This window comes from Lynx rufus, unplaced genomic scaffold (genome assembly GCF_022079265.1).
Source record: "Lynx rufus isolate CCGP_SWC_20201006 ecotype Redwood Valley unplaced genomic scaffold, mLynRuf1.p SCAF_13, whole genome shotgun sequence".
In the NCBI taxonomy this organism is placed as follows: domain Eukaryota; kingdom Metazoa; phylum Chordata; class Mammalia; order Carnivora; family Felidae; genus Lynx; species Lynx rufus.
The window spans coordinates 17,288,865-17,305,942 of NW_025814827.1; the positions used below are offsets into that span (position 1 = coordinate 17,288,865).

At 36.2% G+C, this 17,078-nt stretch overlaps 1 protein-coding gene across 4 annotated transcripts in view; it reads right to left on the reverse strand.

The window, feature by feature from the left end:
- The window catches only part of MINDY2 (MINDY lysine 48 deubiquitinase 2), an 82,140-nt gene that overhangs the window by 61,498 nt on the left and 3,564 nt on the right, over positions 1-17,078 (reverse strand). For all 4 annotated transcript variants that reach the window (XR_006961278.1, XR_006961277.1, XR_006961276.1 and 1 more), the window contains exon 2: positions 4,065-4,122. Coding sequence is in view for 1 of the 4 variants with exons in the window: in XM_047075052.1 (XP_046931008.1) it covers positions 4,065-4,122 (58 nt within the window). In the remaining 3 variants the exon portion in view is untranslated. The remainder of the gene's footprint in view (positions 1-4,064; positions 4,123-17,078) is intronic.

The window sequence follows — 17,078 nt, forward strand, 5'->3', positions numbered from 1 at the left end:
CTCTTTATGCAACTTCAATTCTATGGTCCATCATTATACTCTCTCTCTACACACATCTTCAATTCCCTAGACTCTTTCTTCAACAAATTCACTTGGCAAAACTCCAGCTCTGGTTAAATCCTGCTCCCACACTATGTAAGTCTATAGTAATGCAGCTAAATGTGACTGGAGAAATCATACCACCATGTGGTCTGGTTTCACTAACTTCAGGAATCATATCACATCTCCCGTTCACTCTGCTACTCTTCTACAGACAACTATTTTATACCTTCCCTCTCATCTTTAACAACTTCTTCTTCATCCTCACTCACAGCTCATGACCTGGTTCCCTATTTCACTGAGAAAATAAAAGCACTCAAGAGACCTTCTAAAAGCTACCACAACCACATCTACCCACCTACCTGCACCTATTTTTAATACATTCTGTCTCACCTCTTATTGCTACAGATGAACTATCTGTACTATCTAAGTCTAATTCTTCTATTTGTCAAAAGTACTCTTGGGGCACCTGGGTGGCTCAGTCAGTTAAGTGTCTGACTTCGGTTCGAGTCATGATCTCACGGTTTGTGGGTTCAAGCCCTGTGATGGACTTTGTGCTGACAGCTCAGAGCTTGGAGCCTGTTTTCAGATTCTGTGTCTCCCTCTCTCTCTGTCCCTCCTCCATGAGCGCTCTGTATCTCTGTCTCTCAAAAATGAATAAAAACATTAAAAAAACTTTTTTTAAGTTCTTTTCCTTTTCTTCAGTTGTTTTTTTAAACAGCTTTGAGATATAATTTACAGACCATACAATAAACCCATTTAAAGTATACAACTCAATAGGTTGCAAGTATGTTAAAGGAAATCATCATGATCTAATTTTAGAACGTTTTTGTACCCACCTAAAGAAATTCTGTACCCATTAACAGTCAATCCCTTTATGCCCTTTTACTCCTCCACCAATCCCAAGCAACCACTAATCTACTGTCTCTATAAATTTGTTTATCGTGGACATTTCATATAAGTAGAATCATGTATGTGGTCTTTCATGACTTGGCTTCTTTGCCTTTAGCATAATGTCTTTAAGTTTTGTGTTTTATTTTTTTTTTACAAGAGAGAGCATGAACAGGGCAAAGGGAAAGAGATTTTTTTTAATGTTTATTTATTTATTTTTGAGAGAGACAGAGGGAGAGAGTGCATGTGCATGCAGGAGAGGGAGAACACCAAGCAGGCTCCACACTCAGCATGGAGCCTGACACAGGGCTCCATCCCATGATGCTAGGATCACGACCTCAGCTGAAGTCAAAAGTCAGATGCTCAACCAACTGAGCCTCCCAGGCGCCCCCTACGTTTTGTTTATCTACTCATCAGCTGATGGACATTTGAGTTGTATCCATTTTTTTGGTTATTTGAAAAATGCTGTTATGAACATTTTTGTACAGGTTTTTGTATGGGCATATGTTTTTACTTCTTCTGGGTGAAATTTAGGGTCATGTGGTAATTCTATGTTTAACTTTTTAAGGAAGTGACAAATGTATTTATACCTTCATTTCCTCTTTAAGCAACTTAGATTCTATGACCTGTCATTATAATCTCTCTCTACACACATCTGACAAACTGTTTTCCAAAGTAGCTATGTTATGTTACATTGCTATTGGCTATGTATCAAGGTTTCCAATTTTCTCTTATACCCACCCTGTCTGGTTTCCTCCCATGCACATGTCAAGGTTACCAATGACCTCTATGGCTCAATCAATAGTCAAATTTTAGTCTTCATCCAGCTTGACCTATTAGCAGCATTTGGTTCAGCTAATCTTACTCTTCACTGAAACTTCATTTGGATTCTAGGAAATCAGTCTCCTGTTTTTCTTCTACCTGGCTTGAACATGCCTGTTATTCCTTATTCCACAACCTCTCATCATTGGCATGTTCCACACTCAGTCCATTAACCTTTCTCCTTCTCTTTCTACATTCATTCTTGTGATTTCATGCAGCCTACCATTTATGTATGTTGTCTGTTGCCAAATGTACATTTACAGGCTAGATCTGTACTGCCTAATACATTAGCCAGTAGCAACATATGGCTACATAATTTTAATTAAAATTAAATTTAATGCTTAGGTCCTCAGGCACATATGCTGCAGTTAAGAGCTCAAGAGCCACATGTAGCTAGTAGCTACCAAAACTAGACAGCAGAGATACGGAACATTTCTATCATCACAGAAATTTCTATTGTATAGCACAGATCTAGACCTTTCCTCTGAACTCTAGATTTATGTATGCAACTGCCTTACTGAAATCTCCACTTGGATGTCAATAAACACCCTAAAACCAAAATCCTGTTATTCCTCCCTGAACATGTTCCTTCCATATTTTACCTGTTTCAGCTGATGTTAACTCAATCCTTCCAGTTTTTCAAGCCAAAAACTATGGGGTGAACCACTCTCACTCTACATTCAACTGACCACAGAATCTGACCACATTTTACAAATTTCCACTTCTACTACCTTGTTTAAAGCCACCACCATCTTTTGCCAGTTCTAATAGCATCTATCGTTATAATAGCTTCCTGATATCCCTCCTTCTGTCCTTTCCCTCTTAAATTCTATTTTCACATAACAGCCGGAGAATACTTGTTGAACTCAAAGTCAGATCACATCAGTCCTCTGCTGAAAATCCTCTAATGGTTTCCAAGCTCACTCACAGCAAACATCAAAAGTTGCTGTATTAGCCTATAGAGCCGTATATGACCTGACCCCAATTACTTTTGGAATGTCATCCCCTTTCCACACTCCTTGGAAGTCATACTGGCTATTCATCAAAGCACCAAGCATATTTCAGCCTTCTCCATGAAATATAATTTAGACATTACAAAGTTTAGGGGTGCCTGGGTGCCTCAGTCAGTTAAGCATCCAACTCATGAGTCATGATCTCATGGTTTGTGAGTTCGAGCCTCGCGTCAGGCTCTGCACAGACAGTGCAGAACCTGCTTGGGACTCTCTCTCTCTCTCTCTCTCTCTCTCTCTCAAAATAAATAAAATAAAAACTTAAAAGAAATCACAAAGTTTAAGAATCACTAAGCTACACTAAAAGAGGTATAAATAGAAATTCTATTTCCAGATATCTGGGTATTCAAAAGTAATCTAACCTTAACTATAAGGTTTCCCTAACCAGTGAATAGGATTAAATTATATTAATTACATAAAGAAAAGGGTCTTCCAAAAGCTGCAATCTCCATTACTTCACTAAGCCTGTATTTCACAAAAAACCAGTTAGCTAGTTGTCAAAATAATCAGCTGACAAATTTTTTTACAAAATTTTCCTTACACATTTAATTACTAAAAGAACTAAGAATATGGATTAAGATTTCATATTTGTTAACAGTATAAACATATAAATTCTTATTCATTAAATTGTAAAAGACTTCAGTGTGATATACAGCTACCCGCTCTGTAAACAAGTTCTACTGAAAGCAGCTGGTCTGCAAACTGTGTATCACTAGTCTGTTTTGAAATAAGAAACTTGCCTAAGTATGCAACTTAATACACTGCTTCCTTCATCAAGAAAATTTGCTCTGAAACATTTCAGATCAACTAAACAGTGTATTTATGTACATGTTTTACATTTTGGCACAAGCCCCTATCTCACTGTGGCTTGGTAACTAATATTTCATAGACTGGCAAAGGTCCATGAATCACACGTTGGATAGCACTGCTCTAAATTATCTCCTGGATCTTTAAGTCTACTCAATATATTTTTTAACACTTTCGACATGCAATGTCAGAATTTCTGTACCATTTCCCATTCTAAAATTTATTAGGAATTATTATGTATCTTGTTCTTTTCTGGAAGTTACTCAGTCTCATTTATATTACAGAATTTTAATGCTGGTTAGAAAAGCCTTCAGAAAGGTTTAACATGCAAAAACAATAACATACGGGTAGAAATTTTTAATTAAGAGCTTCAAAATTATAATTTTAAAGTAGATTATATAACAGCACTTCAGAAAGATGTAATTTGGTAATATATTAGTTTTAGAAATGTTTATTTTGAAAGAGATATAAAATCATCCACTTTTCAACACTAACCTAAATATTCCATCAGCTGTTCAGCAGTTATGATTTCCATCATCGGTGGAAGTTTCACCTGAAAAACAAAGTATTTTTTCTATAAAATCAAGTGTTTTAGGTGATTAAAGTGTTTCTTCAGTAGGAAACATATGTTTCTACTATATGTATACATTAATAACTCATGTTACCAAAATCTTTATAACTAATCTTTATAAAATATAACACAGTCAATCCTATCACCATAAAATTTCCAGGGTGATATAAGATCTCATACAGCCATTGAGAAATCTGTTTTCAAAGCCAAGTGCTATGCCTTTCACCACCCACTATGATTGTCACTAGGTTCCTACAAAATGCAGTTAAAGGACAGGAAGAGGCACCAAACATGTGACAGGTCACCCATGGAGCAGTTTTACTGAAGACAGGCTTGAACACAGCTCAATATGCCATTACTTCAGTTTACCTTGGCCATTTTTTTTTTTAATTTTTTTTTTTTTTCAACGTTTATTTATTTTTGGGACAGAGAGAGACAGAGCATGAACGGGGGAGGGGCAGAGAGAGAGGGAGACACAGAATCGGAAACAGGCTCCAGGCTCTGAGCCATCAGCCCAGAGCCCGACGCGGGGCTCGAACTCGTGGACCGCGAGATCGTGACCTGGCTGAAGTCGGACGCTTAACCGACTGCGCCACCCAGGCGCCCCTACCTTGGCCATTTTTATTGCTGAATGACTATAATAAATACAGTATTAAGATATTAGTCACATACTGAATAATTTGTACTGTACGATTCCACTTACAAAGTTTAAAAGCAGGCAAAATTAAACTATATTGTTTACAACTGCACACTTAGTGACAAAATTATAAAGAAAAGTAAGGAAATGGATACTATAAAAATCAGAATTATGGTTAGCCCTAAGGTAAGGGAAGGAGTTATAGTTGGAGATGACATATAAGAGCCTTCTGGGATGCTGACAATGCTGTATTTCTTGACTTGCATGGTAGTTCCAGTGACATTTGCTTTATAATAACTTGTTAAACTGTACATCTCTGTTTTATGTATTCTACATGAGTTATAGTTCACAACAAAAAGGTTAAAAGTAGATATATACATTACAATTATATTTACATTTCTAAATTCAGCTGCAACACATTTGTGTCAAGGTTTTAACAGAATTGTCAGATGGGTTACAGAGATATTACAACCAATGGATTTACAACCATAAATATTTTAACGGACTTATTCAAAAGCATACTCTTGTGGTACACTCATGGAATAGGAGAAAAATAAATACAGTAGGATGGAAACTCAAAGCAAGTATCAATGATAGGAGAACAGTAATGTAATTAAACATTCTTCAGGGATTATTTTTTGGGAATTATTTTCTGTTCAACCAAGGAAATCATTTAAATCACCAATTTCTTCAACAATTCCCCCAAGTATTAAAGAAGGTGCTCTTGGTATTTATGTTAGCAAATGTGGTAATAGCATGTCACAATTTTTTCTTTGTTTTAATCAATGAGTAAGTTTTAAAACAGATCCCTGTAAAATAGAACAGTTTGATACCCTATGAGAGCATACATGACAATTGACGCTTATGATTTTTTTCATCCAGGGGATTTATCAGTGATTGAAAACCAAGAGATGCCATGCAGGTTTTAATCATTACTTGATTCTAAATCATTTTTATTTTCTATGACATGTTTTTCAAAAAACTATAATGACTTTTTTTTTTTTTTTTAGCAGTTTTAGTCTTACAGGATATTGACCAGAAAGTGCAGAGTTCCCAAATACAGGATATTTTTAAACTGAAATTCATTGACAAATTATGGTCCCCTGCCTGTTTGTCTAAATCAAGTTTTATTGGAACAGTCACTCTCATTGTTTATGGATAGTCTTTGGCTGTTTCTGCACAACAATAACAGAGTTGAAACTTTACAAGAGGGATTATAGAGCCCACAAAGCCTCAAATATTTACGTACTATCTAGTCCTTTATAGGAAAAGTTTGCTGATCCCTGCTTTAGATGATTTTAACTGTTACTAGAATATTTTATCAGGCTATTTTGGTACCACTATTGAAGGTCTGATATTTAAACCAGTAGTTTACATTCACTGTGAATGCTTACATTCTGACCAAATGTCAAAACTTGAAAGTCTCATTTACACCTAACAATGTTTCTTACATAAAATAAGACCTATACATTCTTTTACTCCAGACAGGTTCAGTCAGAATATATTCACCAGAAAATTCCACAGACAGAGCTTATTCTCTGCTTTGGTTAATGTAGTAATCCTACTATAAAATTGTCAAAATAAGAATTAACAGAAGTCTTAATTGTGGCATTTCTGTCAAAATATGAAACCAAGGCACTAACAAGTGTATTTATTTGGGAAATACATACTATAATCCTAGATTTCTACAAATATGATTTCAGGGTTTAGCCTTGAAATTTCCAAATAATAACAACTGCCTACCATAACAACTGCCTACCATGTGTTTGCCGCAAACAAGAAAATGACAACCTCTATACTGATTTTAGAAGTGGGACAACAAACATGCAAATATTTTAACTGACTTATTCACAAGCATACTCAGTGAAATATTCATTTCCTGAATCTTAGCCAACAAAATATTCGTGATATTCATTAAAACTAAGAACAAATAAACATAATTGTGAAGGAACGCCTGCCTCTCACTAACACTGTTGAGCCATCAACAGATTTTTTTTCTTTAAACCGCAAAATGATCTTCCTGAAAGCTTGCTTCTCTTTTTTCTTTCCTCCACCACCATCACCTCAAAAACAAGTGGCAGGGGCAGCACCTTGGTGGTTCAGTTGGTTAAGCATCCGATTATTGATTTCAGATCAGGTCATGATTTCACCGTTTGTGGGATCAGGCCCAGCTTCAGGGTCTGTGCTGATGGCGCAGAGCCTGTTTGAGATTCGCTCTCTGAAAATAAAAAAATACTTAAGGGGTGCCTGGGTGGCTCAGTCAGTTAAGCGTCTGACTTCGGCTCAGGTCATAATCTCACAGTTCATGTGTTAGAGCCCCGGATTGGGCTCTGCGTGGACAGCATGGAGCCTGGTACCTTCTTAGGATTCTGTGTCTCCCTATCTCTCTGCTCCTCCTCCTTCACGCTCTCTCTCTCTCACTCAAAACTAAACATAAAAAAATTTAAAAAGAAAAAGAAAAAAATACTTTAAAAAATGCTAAAGGTTTTGTTAATGATCCTAAGACTTTCACTCCTTTGTCTCTTTAGATTTTACTGAAGAAGAAACAGGTTGGGGAACAGCTAGCTAAGAATACAGAATATAATAACTGTGGTGTTTTGTCCAAATCTCTAAATTTTAAATTTTACAATGAAAAAACGAATTCAAACGAAGTAAGACCTAGATTCTCAGGTGGTCTTTTAGTAATAATCTATAACATATTTTTTTAAAGATTTTATTTTGAAGTAATCTCTATGCCCAACATGGGGCTCAAACTCATAACCCTGAGATCAAGGGTCAGTCACACGCTCTACTGACTGAGCCAGCCAGGCACCCCATAACATATTGTTTTTAAGTAAATGAATACTTTCATGTATATAAGGGTAGTTGGAAGGTACTCTCAAATAGTTTATTCTTCCTAAAATATGAGCAAAGCTTCTCAGCATATAGTAACATATAGCTCCAAATTAAGAGTTCAAACAGAGTCTAGGAAAATAAATGATGTCCTACCCTATAAGATTTTATTGGATTAAATGGATTTCCTGAGCAAATTAATAACATAAGCAGAGAAAGAATACTGAACAAAAGGAAATAGCTACTCCAACTCCAATTATTCAACTATACAGTAAAACCTCATTAATTCAGCCCAATTATTGCCTGAGTGGCTTAGTCGGTTAAGTGTCCAACTTTGGCTCAGGTCATGATCTTGAGGTTCGTGAGTTCGAGCTCCACTTTGGGGTCTATGTTAACAGCTCAGAACTTGGAGCCTCCCCTTCTTGTGCTCTGTCTCTCTGTCTCTCAAAAGTATATAAACATTAAAAAAATTTTTTTTTAATTTTTTAAATGTTTATTTTTGGAGAGACAGACAGACAGACAGACAGAGTGTGATCAGGGGAAGGGGCAGAGAGACAGGGAGACACAGAATCCGAAGCAGGTTCCAGGCTCTGAGCTGTCAGCACAGAGCCCAACGTGGGGCTCAAAACCACGAACCATGAGATCATGACCTGAACCGGAGTCAGACACTCAACCAACTGAGCCACCCAAGCGCCGCAACATTAAATTTTTTTTTTAAATAAGCATTAAAAATTTAATTCAGCCCAATTATTCTGTAATTCTTAGTCATTTAAAGAGTGAAGTATATTTGACCAACTAATCTTTGACAAAGCAAGAAAGAATATCCAATGGAATAAAGACAGTCTTTTCAGCAAGTGATGCTGGGAAAACTGGACAGCAACATGCAGAAGAATAAACCTGGACCATTTTCTGACACCATACACAAAAATAAACTCAAAATGGATGAAAGACCTCAATGTAAGACAGGAAGCCATCAAAATCCTCGAGGAGAAAGCAGGCAAAAACCTCTTTGATCTTACCCACAGCAGCTTCTTACTTAACACGTCTCCAAAGGCAAGGGAAACAAAAGGGAAAATGAACTACTGGGACTTCATCAAAATAAAAAGCTTCTGCACAGCGAAGGAAACAATCAGCAAAACTAAAAGGCAGCTTACGGAATGGGAGAAGATATCTGCAAATGATATTATCAGATAAAGGGTTAGTGTCCAAAATCTATAAAGAACTTATCAAACTCAACACCCAAAAAACAAATAATCCAGTGAAGAAACGGGCAAAAGACATGAATAGACATTTCTCCAAGGAAGACACCAGATGGCCAACTGACACATGAAAAAATGTTCAACATCACTCATCATCAGGAAAATACAAATCAAAACCACAAAAGATACCACCTCACACCTGTCAGAATGGCTAACATTAACAACTCAGGCAACAACAGATGTTGGTGAGGATGCGGAGAAAGAGGATCTCTTTCTCATTGTTGGTGGCAATGCAAGCTGGTGCAGCCACTCTGGAAAACAGTATGGAGGTTCCTCAAAAAACTAAAAATATAACTACCCTACGACCCAGCAATTGCACTACAAGGTATTTATCCACAGGAAACAGGTGTGCTGTTACAAAGGGACACATGCACCCCCCCATGTTTATAGCAGCCCTATCGACAACAGCCAAAGTATGTAAAGACCCCAAATGTCCATCAATGGACGAATGGATAAAGACAATGTGGTATGTGTATATATATATATATATATATATATGTATATATATGTATATATATATACACATACACATACATACATGTGTATATATATGTATATATATGTATATATATATACACATACACATACATACATACACAATGGAGTATTACTCGGCAATCAAAAAGAATGAAATCTTGCCATTTGCAACTACATGGATAGAACTGGAGGGTATTAGGCTAAGTGAAATCAGTCAGAGAAAGACAAAAATCATATGACTTCACTCATATGAGGACTTTAAGAGACAAAACATGAACATAAGGGAAGGGAAACAAAAATAATATAAAAACAGGGAGGGGGACAAAACATAAGAGACTCAAATATAGAGAACAAACTGACGGTTGCTGGAGGAGTTGTGGGAGGGGGGATGGGCTAAATGGGTAAGGGGCATTAAGGAATCCACTCCTGAAATCATTGTTTCACTATATGCTAATTAATTTGGGTGTAAATTTTAAAAAATAAAAAATAAAATAAAAAAAAAGAGTGAAGTATATTTGAGAACAGACTCAAGTAAGATCAAAAAACTTAAAAAATTTTTTTAACTAAAATTAAAAAAATAAAAACAAATCTTCCATGTAAAGTGTTAATAAAATCTTAAACAAGAATGTAAAACATCCCAAAAGTGATATGCCGAGATTTTGACACCTATGACTTTGGTATTCTGTGGGGGGCAGAGAAATGCAGGAGACCCAATAATAACTAAGAAATAAGCAGTTTATACAGGTGATGGTAAGCACAAAAATGACCAAATAATATAAATTTTTAAATATTTAATTAGAATACCAATAAATAGGAAATACACAGTTTGATTTATAACACCTTCACAAATTGAGGAGTTACTTGAGAAGATAAAAAGTTGAGTATTTGCCAATTTCTGCTCTTTAGGAAAGTCAGAAAAAAATTTAAGATATTCAACTTCTACTAATTGTCATATAATATGCATGTTACCCTTAATCCACAACAATCCTATGAAGCAGATTTCATTACCTTCGTTCTAAGAATAAACTAATGGGCTGAAAAGTTAATTTGTCCAAAGCAGCAAAGCTGTGATGTGAATTGAGATCTGACTCCAAAAACAATTACCCTTTCCATTATACCAACATTTACAGACTTAATAGCAAAACACTTTGTTTAAGCGAAATCTTAAGTAAAACATCATCCAAAATATATCTTAAATGAAAAGTTGACAGAACTTGGCGTACAATGAAAAGTGGACAAAGGGGAAACAATAACTGAGGTTGACTCTAAGACTCAGGGGACTGGAAAAATTAAGATCCCTATAATCAGTAAAAATAAGAAATTTGGTACGGGTAGATAAGTTTATAGAAGGAAATGATATCTGCTTCAGAATTGTGAGGTTTAGTTTAACATTCAAGTAGAAAGTTGAGTTGGAACTCAGGAAACAACCATTTTTAATTTGTACATGAATTATTTGATTTTTGTGCTGCAGTCCATTTTTGCATTACGTATGGTAAAACGGACCAACAATACAACTCCTTCTTAGTTCAAATTTCATTTATTAAAATAAATACTTTTAAGTAACCTCTACACTGAACATGGGGGGCTCAAACTCACAACCCCAAGATCAAGAGTTGCATGCTCTATGTAATTGAGTCAGCCAGGTGCACCTACTAATTTTGAATATACAGTAAATCATACAGCACTCATGATTTTTTAGATGAAATTGTAAAGAAATTATTTTTAAAAATATTAGAAATACTAATGGGAATCAAAAGGAAGAAATGTAGCTTCTGTCAAAATAAAGACTAAAAAAGTTAAGAATCCTTTCAATATACCTTTAATTCTGGCTCCAGCAAATAAACGTACATATTATAAACTATTATAGAGGGGCACCTGGGTGGCTCAATCGGTTGAGCGTCCGACTTCGGCTCATGATCTCATGGTTTGTGATTTTGAGCCCCGCATTGGGCTCTGTGCTGACAGCTCAAAGCCTGGAGCCTGTGTCGAATTCTGTGTCTTCCCCTCTCTCTGCCCCTCCCATGCTCATGCTCTGTCTCTCTCTGTTTCTCAACAATAAATAAACGTTAAAAAAAAAAAAATTGTTAAAAAATTGAACGTTAAAAAAAAAAGGATATCATATATCATCTTCTTATTCTAATTTCTTACATGTATCATTAATTTATTATCTATCATTTATTACCAATTAAGAATGGTTCATTTATTATTAAGAATAATTATTATACTTAAAAATACTAAAATTCAGGCTTTATAGTAAATCTATTTATCATCAGTATTTCCTCTCAGGAAAAATTTATGAGACAACCTTCAACTTAGAAAAGCCAATTTCAGGGGTAGCTCAGTCAGTTAAGTGTCCAACTCTTGGTTTTGGCTCAGGTCATGATCTCATGGTTTCTAGGTTCAAGCCCTGCATCAGGCTCTGTGCTTACAGCATGGAGCCTGCTTGGGATTTTCTCTCTCCCTCTTTCTCTGCCCTTCCCCTGCTTGCTCTCTCTCTGAAAAATAAGTAAATTAAAAAAAAAAAAGAAGAAAAACAATTTGAAACATGTTTGCCATCAATTTCTATCACAATAAGACCCCATCCTCAGAGTAACACCAAGGCCTATTTAAAACTATTTAAAACCATCAGAAACTGCAGATACATTCATACATATTAGATTTTCAAAAATATCCTATTTTATATGCAATCAAAGAGTTTCAGAGCAATGAAGAATGGTACAGTGGATATCTATTTAAGAAGCTCACAAAGCCTGGGGCGCCTGGGTGGTTCAGTCGGTTTAGCATCTGATTTTGGCTCAGGTCCTGATCTCATGGTTGGTGGGTTTGAGCCCTGCATCAGGCTCGGCACTATCAGTGCCGAGCCTGCCTGGGATTCTCTGTCCCTCTCTCTCTGCCCCTCCCCTGCACACGCTTGCACACACTCTCTGTCTCTCTCAAAATAAACAGACTTTAAAAAGCCTAGTTGCTGAAAAATCTACCCAGAGAATAAGTGACAATGAAAGTTTGCATTAGTTGCTTGAAAAATAGATGGGAATAGCTACTGAAGTAGTCCAGATAAGATGAAAGTGGCCTGAACTAGGGTAGTTGTAGTAGAGATAGAAATTACTAATTAATGAAAATATCAAAGAATACATTTCATAAACTTTGAAGGGAAAAACAAGCTCATTCACCACAGAAGCTAAGAAAGTCTCTGACGCTGGAAGTGCCAGATAATTCAGAGGACAGGGGGTGAAGCAGAGGGGGCTAAAAATGGAAGGAGTCTGTATAAAGAGCAACTGGTACCAGATCCCCAGGATCTGTTCTAAGGAATCATGAAGGCTATTTCTGCTCCTCTGACTTTATCACTGGTTCTTCCAGACTGATTTGTCCCAGACTTATTGTCCACTATTTAACTTCCAAACCACATATCCCAAGTAACATCTCAAGTTCTGAAGTAGGTGACAATCTTAGCTTGGGCAAGTTATTTAAAATTTATGTACCTCAATTTTGCATATATGTAAAATAGGAACACTGTCTACCTAAGGATTTCATGATATAATTGAAAAAATTAAGAGGAAATGCATATAATGCATGTAAAATATTTAGCAGTGTATCTGGACATAAAAATAACCAAGTACTGGGGTGCCTGGGTGGCCCAGTTGAGCACCCAACTCTTGATTCCAGCTCAGGTCATGATCTCACAGTAGTGAGACTGAGCTCCAGGTCTGGCTCTGCTCTGTCAGCATGGAGCCTCCTTTGGATTTTCTCTCTCCCCTCCTCTCTGCCCCTCCCCCTCTCTCACGTGCATGCACAAGGGAAAGCATGTGCACTCTCTCTCTCTCTAAATAAACATTAAAAAAAATAATGGAGTACTACTATTTTTCAAAGCCATATGATTGCTGGTACCATCTATGCTCAAATGTTCTTCACCTGGCACTCAATATAGATAAGGTGGATGGGGAACGGGAAAGTTATCCACTGAAGGACTACTGGGAGCAAGGAGAGAGGAGAAAATGAACCCATCATTAATAGGGCAACCAGCCAATGGAGTAGTCATACTATCATCAGTCCTCATCCATTTTATCTCACAAATGAAGAAATACAATACCAATCCTAATTCTTAAAAGAGATTGGAAATGAAAGTCTCATAAATGTTACTTGCATCTACTGTGTAAACAAAACTACACCGTGTGAAGTTATTAATCTCTTCTTACAGGATCTATATTTAAAAAAAAAAGGGTGGGCAGAGTCTAAAATGGAATCTTTTTTTCCACTTTTATAAGTAATAAATACACTTGGAAAGACTCAAAAGAGCTTTGTGCCTACTTTGGGAAAAGGAAAATGTGAGAAAATTTATATGATTGCAATGTTCTTAGAAGTCAGGAAGTTTGAAAAAAAAAAAAAAAGTAAAAACCAGTCTGAAGCAAGGTGTATGAAAACAGTACAAGAAAAGTTTTCAAGCAGGGAGGGAGAGGTAGAGTCATACTCATTGCTGACAAGAGGCTCACCTTCATGATGCCTCATGTGCAAGTGGTAATAACAGAGAGGACATCCATTTGAACATCTTTGAATTTTCCGGTAATGGCCTTTTGTTCATTTTGCTGTTGGGTTGCTTATCTCTTTTTAATTTATAAGGGCTCTTTGTAAATGAAGAAATTAACCATTAGACACATAATCTGGCAAACTGTTCCCTCAGTTTGTGGTGTGTGTTTTGGTTTAGTTTCAGGTAGCGTTTTTGGGGGGAAGAAGGGGGTTGCGGTGAGAAAGGGACTTTCTGTCTTTTTTTTTTTTTTAAACCTTCAGCTTTTTCAGTTTTTATAGAATCAAATGTATCAACCTTATTTTACAGATTCTAGGTGTAATGTCTGGAGAAACCAGTTTTAATATAAAAAAAAAAAATCTTGTTTCAGAATCCTGGCATTCCTCTCTTCACTTGGAGTAGGAGATGGTCTCAGTTCCTACCTAAAAGGGCTGGGGAGGAAATGAGATGTACTTCCAGCATCTTAATTTAGAACAGTGTATTCATTCTTCTACTAAAATGCTACATAATCATTAGATATTACAAAACTATCATAACGCACAGAATAAGTTTATATGTTTTTTTCAGTGTTTGATTCTCAGAACCTATAACATTCTTTCTATAAGACAACAAATGTATGACAAAGCAAGGACTCCCTCTATTAAAGTAATACTTTCATAAACATGATGATATTAATGGAGAAACTTTAAAAAATGTTCATAGTATAAAATTTAAGTTACACAAAGTAGAAAAATAATAGCATAATGAATTTCCCAAGTACCCATCACTTGGCTTCAACATTTATAACATAACTATCATGTTATCAGTATCATCAGAAACTAAATTTTATATCTTTGACTTGTTAATTTTTACAAACACATCCATTTTTTTTTAGTTTTAAGTAATTTCTATACCCTAAGTGGGGTTCAAGCTCACAATTCTGAAATCAAGAGTCACATGCTCTACCAACTGAGCTAGCCAGGCACCCTGAAACACATCTAAATAAGTGGGTCATAGCCTTCAAATACACCTATAAATAGCACTGTAGTTTTTTTTAATGTTTATTTATTTATTTTGAGAGAGCGCGTGCATGTGCACACACACGTGGGAGAGGAGCAGAGAAAGGGGGGAGAGAGAGAATCCTAAGCAGGCTCCCTGCTGTCAGCTCAAACCATGAGATCATGACCTGAGCAGAGAGACCTGAGGTGATCAAGAGTCAGATGCTTAACTGCTTAACTGACTGAGCCACCCAGGTGCCCCTAGCATTGTTTTTGATAGATAAAATGAAAGATTAAAGAAAAACCATAAAAAAAAAACATTAAGTTTAGTCTAAAGTAAAGAAGCAAAATGAATACATATTCCAAAGCATAAATTTACCTGGTGTCAGTTAAAGAGAAATAGAAATTTAAGCCTGAATTAAATTTAATGAATAGGTTTCCTTTTTTGATTTGTTGGATTATCACAGCTCAACTATTTCAGAGATTATGAACGATCACCTACTCTTCATCAGTCCTAAGGTAACCTATCTATAACTAAAACTCCAATATTTCCAACACAGTACTGTTTGATAATTTTAACTATCATTTCTCATCCAGAACTATGGCACTTACTTTCTTTGAATCACTCAAATCCTCCCAACATGTTTAGTTTATTGATTTTTCTCATTACTCCACCTTCCTTCAAAGACATAATCACCTGTTTCATTTTCAACTCTAATTCCATTGACTCTCTACAAATCAGCCCTTGGAAAGCTCAGTCCCTGATATAACCCTAACCAGCCATTCTTTCTGTTCCTATTTCCAGGTATTAGAAAACTACTGGGGAAACAAACAGAAACAAAGCAAAATGTATATACTACAAGTTTTTAAAGCATAACCCCAATTTATCCATTGCTACTTACTACTTTCTATTTATGCCTCAAATTCCAAGACATAATCTCTATGAGATTAGAATTTCTTTAAAATACAATGTGCCTTTCTCATACAATCCTCCCCTCCAAACTTTAAAACCTCTCCTTGCTAATTACTGCAGGTTCAATAGTGATTGCTGATAAGGTCAATTGTTATTGTGCCAAAATGGGAGAATGAGGCCTCAATTGCCATCTGCCTCTCTATCTTAACACAACCTTGTCTCTGTATCTTCCTTGTCCCATTCCTTCCATTACTTCAGAAATGAGATTGTTGCTCCTTTCCTCTGAAGAGAACTTTACCACCTATTCTGAGGAGTCCATATTATTCTGACTTTTCAGCATCTTTGTCCTCACACCCATCCTTTTTCAGTAAAATCTTTTGTACTCCAATAGCTCCTTGATGCTGTTGCACTTGACAATTGATAACTGACCGCTTTATCACAGTTTCTCTCCAAGACTACTATCATGACACTGTCCTATTTCCAGTTCTCAGTCATATGTCACATTATGCCTATACTGGTTTCTTTTACACGCTCTCACTCTTAATGCTTATTGCCTTTCCCCCACCAAGTTTAATCGTTGTTCTCTGTTTTCGCTATTGTCTACTGGAGAATGGGATGGAAGAGGGAGTGGAGAATTACAGGGAGGAATTAAGCTGGCAATTTGTAGTTTCCCACATATTCTCAATGATAAAAAAAAAAATTGAGAACTATGGCTCACCACTCTCAATGAAGTATTCATTTATTCTCATACTTATGGTAAGTAAACTACCATACTTAGGTCTATGCAATAACTCCCCCATTCAGTTTTTCTCTATAATTTGACCTCTTCCCTGACACTCGACGCTTCTAGAGGCATGATGAATATTTATATTTTCATGTCCCACTATCAGACATTTCCAACCTGACACAACTAAACTTTGACATCTCCCAGCTGAAAACACTTTATCTTTTGAATGACGCAATCTCTATTACCCAGATTAGAAAAGGTGGGGTCATCTTCATTTCCTTTGTCCAGTTAGCGATCATTTAGGCTCCAACATTGTCTTCATCAAAGAGAAGGGGCAGAGAATTCCCCATCCAAAAGGGCCATCGTCATCAATTCTTCATGTTACACTACACTGCTTGCTACACTACAATCTTACCCCTAGTCTAATCTCAAACAAACAAGACCACTTCCATCATATTATTCTCAGTCGAGTTCCCTATGATTAGCTAAATATAAAGTGTAAGCACCACTTGTGTTTACAGTGAAATCTGACAGCTACTTTTTGTACCCTATTCACTATTTTTCTCTACCTCAGCCTTTCTCAAACCTTCTGGTGTC